Raw genomic sequence first — 12,953 nt, 5'->3', positions numbered from 1 at the left:
CATTACGACTTTTCCTTTAAGACTTTTATAAGACTATGATCATATGATGCACTTTATACATTTTATAGTTAAACTTTAAACAAACGACAAAAAAAATCGATAATACATGTTCTTTATCACTTGTACACATGTACCCAAACGAGGACGTGACAGCCCGAAACCAATACAAAATCACCAGAAGCCCGTCATGTGTAGTTACGTCTACGCGGCCTGTAACGCGATTGGCCAGGCTCCACGTGAGGTAACGCCTTTTTAAACACGTGACCATCGGCCGTATAAAAGCATTTCGCGTCCGCGCGCAGACGCAGCCCTAGTTTGAGAGGGAAAATGTTTCGTTTGCGCTTCAAGTCTTACACCGGAATCGCTTTTAATACTTTCCTTTTCACTGTGCCATTGGAACACACTCAACTTAAAATACATTATAGTAAAAACTGGTCGTGTATCGGTTGATTTTAGTAGCGGAACTACGCGTTCGATCAAGATGCCACGAGGCAAGAAAAGGAGCGGCAGAGGTAAGTAGGCTGGAATGTCTGGAAATGACCGGTTATTTTTTTATTTTTTTTTGCAGCCTGGTATGGGATTTGTAGTTCTTGACACGGCGCTCGGCCATTAACATGTAGGGAAGAAAACTACAACACCCATGAGTTGGCGGCCTGTTTTGGTTGACAGCCAGGGGTGTCTTTCTTTTTACACAAACAAAAGAATAACGCACAGTGCGATACATGGACAATACAAAATGCACATTTGTGTTTCTAAATGTTTGATTTGTTTTAGGGGAATGTTAATTCCTTTGGATTGATATACATTGACGGCTTGTCAAATGAATAAACGTATTTTACAACAATACAAGCTTTTGAAGGTGTCTTAAAAAGGGATGGTACTCCCTAGTGCAATAATATGATTAATAATGGCACTATATTAAAATCAAATGATCAAAATGTGTTGTGCTTATTAATGTTATGTTTACTAAAATTGAATGACAAAGAGAATAGATTAATCTATTTCCTTTTAGGGGAAAATGTTACGCAGGAGGAAGTTATACATTGTTTTTTGTAAATATGAGAAGATATTTCAGACTATGCTGTCACACTGCTCATTCACGCTTATATAACATCAGGCCTGCTTTGGGACAAACTAGAGGACGGAGGAAGGAACCAGGAACATGAAGTCTAAATATTGCAGCTCTAGACTGAGTATAAATCAGTCTGTGTTGAATGTACTTGGCTGATCTTTTCATTGGAAAAGCAGAGACGTTCACACCAGCCCACGCCTGTTGTGTTCTCCATATCTACAGTGGTGCTCTTCAAAATCTAGACTCGTTTACTTTTGTCTGAGAAATGCCATATAGAGTTTCTTTTGTTTGTATAAGCTCAAATGTAGCTGTCACGGTGCCCGGTGACCTTGTCAAAACATACGAGACACTTTGTACCTTCTACACAAGTTGGGCTGGTAACACGTGGCTCCATATCTTCAGATGTGACAGTTCACTGAAGGAAAATGTTTTAATTACCATGCAAGGGTTGTTACAAAATGATATCTGTTTAAAATGGCTTATAATTAGGAATTTTAATGTACTATGAGAACATAACTTTTTAAAAACTCAATGTCCTCCCCAAATAAAAAAAGTGCATTTACTGGAATTAAACTGAAAAACATAGTTTCAACTACAACTACCCATATTCATTGTTCAGAAACGTAGGCTGCCAGTCACTGTTATTTAAGGAGTATGAGATATCATAGATATATTATTGTATCTCTAAACACCAAATGTATGTAAAATGGAAGACTTTACAAAACCCTGTGCGGTTTCTGGCTGTGTGCAACACCTGCCGCTCTGCATGTCTTTACAAACGATCCCAGCTGGCTGCCCTTTTATTTTAAGATCCCAGACAATCTCAGTCTAAGAGCGTTATCACACCTGGTTCGTTTGGAGCAGTTGTTTCTGAACTTGGTACATTTTAGTCCAAAACGATTCGCATGAAAAGTTGGTAATGATAAAACTGTTCCCAAACCCAATACTACCAGTCAGAGGGGGTCTGAGTTCAGTTGCAATGGAACTGTGGGACGGTTCACATAAGAAAGCAACCTGTACTCGGGTCCACACTTGTTCAGGAAGTAAAAAAACGTGCACGTGTTTTTGCCGATTTAAGCATGGTGACGACATCAGTTGCACAAAAAAAAAAAAAAAAAAACGGATGCAACTTCCCATTTTCGAGTATGTATGCGACACTTTCATTGGCGTGGGCGCCAGTCCCTTTCGCCTTCATTGACACCCCTATGCGTCGCATACATTGCATATATGGTTTTAGCGCTTCTGTAAAACACACACACGTGCACCGTGCAAAACCACACGCTACAGATACATTGCTCGCAACCAGCTGTCTCCCCAAACATAGTTTGCGAGCATCAAATAAATTCGCCTTCTCCCGGACACGCTTATCTGCTGAATTATTGCATGCGATGCACCAAGGCGCAAATGTCGTTCACTCTGGTGAGCATAATGATACTAATTATACTAACTAATGAACACAAAAATGGCCACCTGTGTTGTGTTCTCCATGTGTTCGACAGAATCTGAAAGAGTCTGAAACCAGACCAACGCTGCAATTGCACTATGATTCGGACTGCAGCAAACGTGTCCACTATGAAAAACACACAGGCTATTACACATTAATATATTGTCTACTCTCTTTCCTGCAACAAAACACGTAGCTTTGAAATATGTATTCTTTGAATTGTGCCATAGGGTCAGGCATTGATCTATATTCAAGTGTCCTCTCATCACAAATTCGCAGGTCAGACTAAACCAAACTTGAACTTTCGAAATGCGCCGTAGTACGCATGAGGTTGCATTTCCGGTCTCCCACGTTTGAATGCATTTGAATGGGAGTGAATGGAGCATGAAGTGTACTGTGAACGCCCCTTTAGTTTGGTTCATTTAGGCATGTGAGCACTGCAGTCGCACTCGGATCCACACCAAAAGAATTGGTCCGAGACCACCTACACTTGGTAGTTTCGGTCCGATTGCAAACTAACTCGGCTTGTGGTGAGAATGCAATCATACCCAATGGACTAACAAACTAAACAGGCCCTTTTCCAAAGAAGGACAAGTTTTTGCTGCTGTGCCTTAAAATTTATATTTAGCGCCCTCTTAATGAAAAAAAAACTGTGCTTACACACTAGATGATTCTCAGCCGCAAGCAAGTAAAACCATATCAAATTATTGGCCGTAATTCCATTATTGGTATTATTTAATAATAGTTTGATTTTCCCTGTTATCAGCCAATAATACATATATATATATATGCCGATATATCATGCATCCTTGCGGCTGTCAACTATTGGCATTTCTCATTGCTTTGTGCATTACACTTGTTTGACCAATCACAGGTTGCAGCACCTCCCACAGTCCCTCTTCTCCCAAAAAGTACCTACCCCCAAGTAGGAGCTAAAAAGTCCTTCTAAACGGCTAAGAGGAACAGTTGTTCCTCGTGGGCAAAAACGACGAAAAGTAGTAGTTCCAAGAGTAAAAGTACCTGAAACGGGCTTTATTTCCTGCAGTGGGTCAGACAAAGGGTGGAAAATGTAGGCTAGTAAAAAAAACAAGGTAAAATTAGAAACGTATATGACCCCTTTTAAGTAAAGTTGTTTTTCTGGTTGCAGCGGGACATCAGGGAAATGTCCAGCCATTCAGTGATGAAGATGCATCCATTGAGACCCTCAGTCACTGCAGCAGCCTCAGTGACAGAACCAGTGTGGCAGAGGAAGGTGTGTATTTTCAGGGGACGAGTCCCTGAGTACTCTGATCAAGGTCCTGTAACAATTACATGCAAATGTTTATTTTATGATCCTTTACAGTGGCATTTTTGGGTGGAACCTTGCTATTCAGTGGGTTAGAGGGGGGCAGCAACTTGCATCAGCACTATATGTAGAGGAATATATTTTGCGTACACACAGGATGCGTAAAATACAGTACTCTGATTAATCAGAATATTAGAATAGACAAAATTACCAAAACGCACATCCCTTATTGCCATAATCAGTTGAGCTAAATCATGTATCTTGAATAATACAAATGAGAATATGCTGCATTTCTTTTAAATGGTTCAGCATGTATAAACATAGGCTTGTGGAAAGCTGTTTTCACATGCCTAGAGATACCAGAGATAAGAGATGGATGCACGTTATGATGATTGTTGTCCCTTCTCTCTGGCTGACAGCTGGTGAAACTGAAGAAACTGCTGAAGAGGACTTCCAGTATAAACTGAAGGCATACATTGACAGCACAGTGGATAAAAGGTTAGTGTTTGATCAGATTATTCTGAAAGAATTTACAAATGAACTAATGACATTTTATTTTTCCTTTTGATGTGGGATTTATTGTACCTGCTAAACCTAATTTCTTCTTGCAGTGGTCTGAACTGACTAATTATGTTCCGTTTTTTAGTGCCAAGACCAGGCAAGGTGCCCTTGATGGACTAAAGACTGCCATGGCAACCAAAATCCTGTACGAGTTTATTTCCGAGAGAAGGATGACCATCACAGATGGCATTGAGCGCTGCTTGAAAAAAGGTTTTTTTTTTTTCTTTTCTTTTTTTTCTCCTCAAAGTTGTAACTAGATTGTTTTCTTTAGATGGCAGAATAACTTGCAAGTAATGACTTTGTTTTTGAGGTTGCCGTTTGTGTTTGCTGTATTCCAGGTAAGGGGGTGGAACAATGTGCTGCAGCCTCGCTGGCGTGTCTCCTATGCATCCAGCTGGGTTCTGGAATCGAGAGCGAAGAGGTTTTTAAGACCCTTAAACCTATATTTAAGACCATTCTCAATGACGGAGCAGCTAACATTCAGGCCAGACAAGCTGTAAGCACTCATTTTCTTACACTTCGGCCCCTTTGGAAATTAAGAAATTTCTCAAACCATGAAATCTTTTCTTGTGTTCCAGTGTGCAACAAGTTTAGGCCTCTGTACTCTTGTGGCAGAAGATGATATCATGGTAAGTGGTGGAATTCTGTCAGGCAGCAAAAGTCCTTGAGACTTTTATTCTTAAATCTAGGTGTCACATCGTAGCGCTGTGCCTAAAGACTGGACTGAGTGAACATGCCAGTGCGCACACACCCAAACACACACGTGCACACACAGATGCCATCGCTGTGCTGGCACTGATATCATGTATACGCAGATCTGTTTAGCATCTACAGTAATTGTCTGTTTTTTTATATACATTTAAGTAACAGCACGTCTCGTATTTTTAGCGTTGTTCATTGTCTGTTCTGTACTCATCTCTCTCTGTACAGTTATAGCATTACATCTCTTGTATTCCAAAATATTCTGAGAAATAATTGCACTATGTGTGCTGATTGGTTTTTGCTTAAACCACTAAATAATACTGGCATATGTACATTTATCAAAAGCCATAGGTCAGGTTCCTCAAGTTTTTTTTTTTTTTCCCTGCACTAACCAAAATTTAAATAGAAATGTTTTCCCTTGCCACTGTCAATGTTGTCTTGCTCAATGGGGGGCTTTTAGACAAAGGCATGATTTTCCATGAAGCTGCTTTAAAATTGTGTATTGTGAAAAGTGCTATACAAATAAAAATGAAATGTGTATCGTTACATCCCTAGTATGTTCTAAAATGGAGCCAAAGCCTCTAAAAGGGCTCTGTATAGCAGTTTTAGGAAAAGGGAGAAATGGAGTTGTTTACATGTGCATTGTTCTTGGACATATAAGTGGTATAGAACAACAGTTGTATATATTGCATATTTATTAAAGCTGTCAAGATTAAAACATTTACCAATTTGACATTAGATTCTGACATGTTATTCTGCTCCATGTGAGTTCTGAACTCTGGTTTGAATAGGGTGGAACCTTTGTGATGTGTCTGGGGACATTAACATATTAATGCAGTATCCGTATTGTTTTTGTTTTCTCACTTCACTAATTCTTCACTACAACTTACCTGTTTTCCCCACTTTCTGAGGCTAAAATTAGCATGTATATTTTTCCAGGAGTACACGCTTGACTCAGCTGCACATCCTAGCACAGAAACTGATTGTGTGGAGCAGTGCACGCTTATTCATTTTGTGCGACGCATGTCCCGGGCATAATAAACACGGGGAGCGGATTTTCTGCACATAGAATGAAAACTTCACCTGCAAGTGGTGAGCCAGGTGTGGGAGAGATACGGGCAAGCTGCAGTATATCTTTGCATCACCCGAAAACACACACTTGCTGTAATCTGAACCAGTATCAAAAGTGACAAGAGACTCGGTGTGTGCGCGATAGAGACTTTTTTATTTTAAACTTAAATCAATTTTTGGCATAACATTTTTTTCTATATGTATAATGTATGTCTAATAATGCATTAGCAATGTACACAAGTTTATTTTGCCAATAAAGTTTGATAAATTGAGTCTGCCCATTTGATCCTATTATTAAAAATGTCCACTGGAAAACGGCAGAAGATTCAATCACAAAAAACTGTTATTAGTTACTAGTAATCAATTAGAAATCTTTTTTTTTTTCTCGTTGATTAACAGCCCTGTATTCTAGAAGCTTTTTTATTTTATTTATTTTTTTTGCACAAATTACTCTGGATCTTATTCGTTCTGCCCCTATTCACGTTATTTGCCGGTGCATCCTAACACTAAGTTCAAGCACATGTTGACTGAAATGGCATAGTCAAACCCTAATGAAGAAACATCCAAAGTAATTTTCTCTGAACACTTTGATGTAGAACCCTCCAAGAATATCATGACTGACTCAAACCTATGTTTTCGTCACCTCCAGGATGTGTCAGCCACTATGGAGTGTTTTGAGAGCCTCTTTACCCATTCATACATCAGGGAGGATGGAAGCAGACATTCTGTAAGCCCTCAAACCACCCAGCTCCACACCAATTCTCTCTTGTCCTGGGCACTGTTGCTTACCATCTGCACCGGCAGCCACATCAGAGCCATGGCACAAAAGTACGTTCCGGAGTGCTTACCAGCTCTGGAAAAATGTTTTTAGGACTTGATGGTTCTTAAATTAGAGTATGGAGTTTAATTCTAACAAGCACATGCTACCATTTACAGACACCTGGCAAAATTGCAGCAACTGCTGGAGAATGATGATGTTAACATGAGGATTGCGGCTGGAGAGACCATTGCCCTTCTGTTTGAGCTTATCAGAGATGTTGACCCGGTAAGTCTCATTTACTCCACTCAGTGGACCTCATATGAAATGCAAGCAGAACAAATGTGTAAATTAATTCACTAAGCTACTGAAAGAGGCGTTTCCTGTAATTGTACAACCTCTTCTCAATATTATTAACTCCTCGCTGTCTTTTAGAAGACTCTATGTCCCAAGACTGTCAATCTGGCAGTTATCAAACAGTTTATCAAAAAACATTGGTTGATCTCAAATCTCCCATTTATGTCTAATAATAGAAGAAAAAACTGTCCTCCCAATTGTGCTTTTTTTTTTTTTTTTCCTCAGAGAGATGGTATTGTGAAGAATTTCAGCCAGGATTTAGGCCCATTATAGTACAGAGACTGCTTGCCAGAGTTGCTTTAATCATCTGACAGTGACTGCATCTCTTCTAGTGCCATTAGATCTTAGCATTCAAAATTTGTAGACAGGCGTTAGCATGACTTAAGTCCTATTTATCTGACTGCTACGACAGTGTAAACTAGGAAATGTTTGATCAAGTATGGAGTGCCACAAGGCTCCATATTAGGTCCTCTGCTTTTCTTGTATATGCTTCCCTTTGGTGACATCGTCAGAAAGCATGGAATTAGTTTTTACTGTTAAGCCAGTGACTTTTTTTTGTTTGTAAAGCTGCTTTGAAACGGTGTATTCTGACAAGCGCTATACAAATAAAAATGACTCTACTAAATTGCCCATGAACCTGTTTTTGCATAAATTGTTACATTTGAATTAAATGTGAGAATTCATACATTTGTTTTACACACTCGTTTTGCTTGTGTGTTGTGATTAAGGCCCAAGGCTACGCATCAAGTTAAGAGTAGTTATAGACCAATATATTGCCCTGGCCAATAAATCAGTGGATATTTAATGTTGTTGGCATTGCTTGATTTAACCACTCACTTGGAGGATTAACATTTTGGTATTTCCACCTTGTGTCTGTTTTAGAAGGGATGGATATTGTACAATTTGAAATGTTCATAACATTTTAGCAATTAACATTTTAATGGTCATTAAATTGTCTGTATGGGCCATTTTGCTTTCTAGATTTTATCATTGGCCAGTTAAATGTGCCACTAGTTAAGAGTCATGAAGATTGGGGGCCTGGGTAGCTCAGCGAGTATTGACGCCAACTATCACCCCTGAAGTCACAAGTTTGAATCCAGGGCGTGCTGAGTGACTCCAGCCAGGTCTCCAAAGCAACCAAATTGGCCCGGTTGCTAGGAAGGGTAGTGTCACATGGGGTAACCTCCTCGTGGTCGCTGTAATGTGGTGTTCTCGCTCTCGGTGGGGTGCGTGGTGTGTTGCGCGTGGATGCCGTGGAGAATAGCGTGGGCCTCCACACACGCCACGTCTCTGCGGTAACGCGCTCAAGCCACGTGATAAAATGCGCGGATTGACGGTCTCGGACGCGGAGGCAACTGAGATTCGTCCTCTGCCACCCAGACTGAGGCGAGTCACTGCCACCACGAGGACTTAAGTGCATTGGGAAATGGGCATTCCAAATTGGGGAGAAAAGGGGAGAAAAAAAATTAAATAAGTCATGCAGATTGTGAAACACTATGTGTAATGATGAATTTTTCTGTACCTCCGCAGGAGTTTGAATATGACGACTGGGAGCCATTGTGTAAAAAGCTGAGCGCTTTGGCCACTGACTGCAATAAACACAGAGCTAAGAGCGATAAGAGAAAGCAAAGATCTGTTTTCAGAGACGTCCTCAAAGCAGTAGAGGTCAGACATTAAATGAATTGGTTATCACTGTTTACACAACACAAGTGAATCATGGGTAATGTTGTTCTTGACTGCTTCAATCTGTCTGGAAACAGGAAGGAGATTTTCAACCCGAGACCATCCGGTTTGGCACTGAGCGAATGGTGATTGACAGCTGGGTGAGGAAGAGGACTTATGATGCGTTCAGAGAGTTTGTTGGCACTGGGATGAACTACCACTTACAGGTAAAGCTCTCAGAAGTCAAGAACATATCTGTTGGTTGGTTGATTCTGTAAGAAATTTTAGTGAATTACAAGCGTATTGTTCTGATCGCAGGCAAACGAGTTCATAAGGGACGTGTTTGAACTGGGACAACCAATGCTGATTGATTCTGCTGCTCTGAAAGCAATGAAGAGTTCCAGACTGGAGAGGGTGAGCGAGGACTTTTTACTAAAGGCCCTTTCACATGACTCGCGTCATGGCTTCAACCCAAGTGTTATGCACCGCTTTGACCTCCACAAAAAGCATAGCAGAAAGTGTCAAGAGAGTGCTTTCACTTATTAATGCAAAGTGATGCATTGTGGAATGCTGACACGATGTTAAATTGCCCGACTTGTTTTCCACATGTAGTACTTTTTCACTGTATGATAGAATTTCCTTTTTGAAGATAACGATGGGTTTTGCATGTGCCATAACCATGTTTGCTTTTGTACTTTTTAGCACCTCTACAATGCAGCTGCGTTCAAAGCTAGAACCAAGGCCAGGAACAAGTTTCGGGACAAAAGGATTGACGTTGGCGAGTTCTAGGACGTTTTTGTAATGAACTTTATTTTCTTGCTCATACACACCTTTTTATTCTTCGCATTCCTAACTCTCGAGTTACTAGTCTGAGTTTTCATGATTTAAAATGTAATATTTGCCAACTGGAAACTCACTAATTCTACCAACACTCTAATTTATGTCTATATGTGGTATTGGGTTTACTAGAACATATAAGATCATGTTGTTTTTTTTTTTTTTTTGTCTTTGTGTACTTGTGGGTCTTATGTTATGAATTGCATAGTATATTTATGAGTCTTTTGTGTATGTTAATGTCACGATGGACTGTACTGTAGTGACAAGGCTGTACATTAAAAAATTTAATAAAATTAGATGTTGATGTCCCCTATTCAAATGTGCTGGTTTGTGTTCTTTGGTATCAGCCATGGTTTCAGATGACTCATTCATTTTAATTAGACCAGAAACCTTAGATATTCTAAACCACCACACACACACAAAAAACCTTCACCGCACTTCCTGGAATCTTCACAGTTGCCATGGAGACCAATTCACTGAAGCTGATATAACAAGTTGCCAATGTTTTGTGAAAAAGCATGTAGGATATGAGTAGCAGTCTGCTACATTGTAAAATCAGTTTCTTGTCATTTCCAGTAAAATACCCAACATATTTTAGGAAACAAAACTGCGTAAGACATGTTTTCAGAGAATGGTTTTTTTTTTCTTACCCCGTTGGGGATAGTTCGCAAAAAAATTACAATTGTCTCATATACTCGCCCTCATACCAGCTGTGCATGACTTCAGCAGAAGTCACACACTCACTGCTCAGTTGGTCCATAAAATGCAAGTGAATGGTGGTCAGAACTTTGAAGGTCCAAAAAGCAACATAAAAGTAATCCATATCTTTAGAAGCGATTTAATAGGTGTGGGTGAGAAACAGATCAATATTTAAGTCCTTTTTTTACTATAAATCTCTACTTTCACATTCTTTTATTTTTAGTGCATATCGCCACCTACTGGACAGAGGAGAATTTATAGTAAAAAAGGACTTAAATATTGATCTGTTTTTCACCCACACCTTTCATATTGCTTAAGACGATTAAACCACCGGAGTCCTATGGATTATTTTATGCTTCCTTTATGTGCTTTTTGGACATTCAAAAAGTTCTGGCCACCATTCACTTGCATGGTGGATCAACATGACCAACAGAGCTGAGATATTCTAAAAATCTTTGTTTAGTAGAAGAAAAAAATCATACACATCTGGGATGACATGAGGGTGAGTAAATTATGAGAGAATCTTCATTTTGGGGTGAACTGTCCCTTTAAAACAAGCAAAATCATGCATTCAGAAAATCTGCATACTATTCACAGTACGTATTCTCTATACTGCAGAAGTGTAGTATGCAATTCTGCACACAGCTAATGTGCAATATGCACTAAACCTCATAGACTATATTTATGCTTCAATGCAACACTACAAACCAAACGTGTTACCTAATGTTTTTGCGTTCCAAATGACAGAACAGCACAAGTATTTATCGGTGTGGCAAATGACTAGTCATTAAAATCACAGAGCTGTTATTTAATGGAGAATAAGTCTTACTGACACAGCTGTCTTTTAGGCAAATTAAGAAAAATGGAAATGCCATTCCGTTTTTTTTTTTGGCAAAATGCTTTGTAAAAGCATCAAGTATAACCGAACGAATCATTTCTTAGTTTCCTCGATTTTGTCAAGATACAAACCGAAAATCCAGATATCTTTCTGAACAAGGAACGAGATGGCAGAGTCAACTGAAAAGCCTCCAGAATGAACGCGTGCATCGCTCCAAATGATTCAGTCCGTGCGCGAGTCGTCCGATGATTCTGAATGATTCCGAGTGAATTGGGAATCGATTCAGACAGTTTTGCCAAACCCGCTTGAGCAATTGACTGTAAAGAACCGACTCAAACGAGTGATACAATTGATAATTTGGCATAGTTCTGAAAATATATTTATGAGATATTAAGTCATTATTTTTAGATTCAAAATCATAATTTTGAGATTAAAAGTCAATTATGAGATGCAGTCTTAATTATGAGATTAAAAATCAAAATGATTAGATTCACAGTCACTATTATGACATTAACCCTTGTGCGACCTTCGGGATATTTTTGTCTTTTTCATTTTTGTTTTTCGATCATTTTGGCTGTGTTGATGCCAAAGGCATACATTTTGCCAAAGGTGTGCATTTTTGAGGGAATTTTGTTATTTCAACCTCAGTTCCTATAATACATCTATAATACACTGTGCACACAAAATAGTTACTCAGGACCTTCAGGACAAAAATGTCCCCACTGAAACCCATCAAAACGGCAACATTTGATCCCAGTGCCATTAAAGCATAAAATCATGAATATACATTTGTAATATTTTCCACCAGATGGCGCCATTTTTCTCACGTTTAGCCTATGGAGCAAGTACATGCCCCCCCCCCCTTTTCTGTTTGCTGTATTATAGAGCACTGCAGGCCAACTGAATAAATGGTGCAGCTAAAATTGTGTGGGTGTTTTGATGTTGATGTCAGAGTGTGTTTTGTATGTGTGTATTGAGAAATTTGTGTGTGTGTAAAAAACAACAGTGGCATTATGGAAACAAACTGGCATTTAAAGGGTTAAAATCCTGAAAATGAATGAATATTTGGTGGTTATGATCAGGACTGATGATGGTTAAAAAAATCAGTGTCCAGAAAAAAGTCAGTGAAAGTGGAAAATAATATTAATATATAATATCTTTATGGCAATTTTTTGACGCTGACATTTTTGTCCTCGAAGGACCTCTGAGTAACTTTTTTTTATTGACACACAAGGGTTAAGTCACAATTTTGCTAATTTTTTTTAGAAATAATAAAATAAGTCATAAGAGTTTAAAAGTCATATTTATGAGATACTAAATCATAATTATGATAAAAAGTGAACATTTTGAAATAGTAAGCCATATTTGATTAAAAGAAATCATAATTATTAGATTCAGTCAAAATGTAATCAGAAGTATAAGATTAAAAAGACTAGATATGAGATTTTTTTTTCAAACTCACATTTTTTACTTTTTATCTCATTATGAATTAGTATCTCATTATTATGACCTTTTCTTTTTCAAAATTATGACATTTAATCTAATAAATATGACTTAGTATATCATAATGATAACTTACCAAAGCAAAAAATAAATAAAAATAAATACAATGTGGCGGAAACAGGCTTCCATATGATCCTGCTTTACCTTGAATTGATAGATTTTAAA

The 12,953-nt window shown here is 38.6% G+C and overlaps 1 protein-coding gene across 1 annotated transcript; it reads left to right on the top strand.

Moving 5' to 3' along the window:
• The first annotated feature begins 290 nt into the window (after positions 1–290).
• On the top strand, positions 291–10,055 carry LOC127435074 (interferon-related developmental regulator 1-like). The gene is made up of 12 exons (XM_051688236.1): positions 291–512; positions 3,664–3,768; positions 4,221–4,299; positions 4,448–4,572; positions 4,701–4,858; positions 4,941–4,991; positions 6,785–6,963; positions 7,072–7,180; positions 8,780–8,914; positions 9,010–9,138; positions 9,230–9,325; positions 9,614–10,055. Exons 1-12 carry the CDS (start codon positions 482–484, stop codon positions 9,698–9,700), a joined length of 1,284 nt encoding a protein of 427 aa, XP_051544196.1. The 5' UTR covers positions 291–481; the 3' UTR covers positions 9,701–10,055.
• Positions 10,056–12,953: the final 2,898 nt, after the last annotated feature.

Source organism: Myxocyprinus asiaticus, chromosome 45 (genome assembly GCF_019703515.2).
Source record: "Myxocyprinus asiaticus isolate MX2 ecotype Aquarium Trade chromosome 45, UBuf_Myxa_2, whole genome shotgun sequence".
NCBI classification, from domain to species: Eukaryota; Metazoa; Chordata; class Actinopteri; order Cypriniformes; family Catostomidae; genus Myxocyprinus; species Myxocyprinus asiaticus.
The sequence above is the reverse complement of the archived record's forward strand: the minus strand, read 5'-3'. Positions and strand labels throughout refer to the sequence as shown.

Excerpts from the sequence above, each read along its gene's own strand:
- LOC127435074 (XM_051688236.1), top strand. The coding sequence starts at position 482 with ATGCCACGAGGCAAGAAAAGGAGCGGCAGAG. Across the intron at positions 4,300-4,447 it reads GACAGCACAGTGGATAAAAG|TGCCAAGACCAGGCAAGGTG; the intron begins GTTAGTGTTTGA and ends TCCGTTTTTTAG. Across the intron at positions 9,326-9,613 it reads AGAGTTCCAGACTGGAGAGG|CACCTCTACAATGCAGCTGC; the intron begins GTGAGCGAGGAC and ends TGTACTTTTTAG.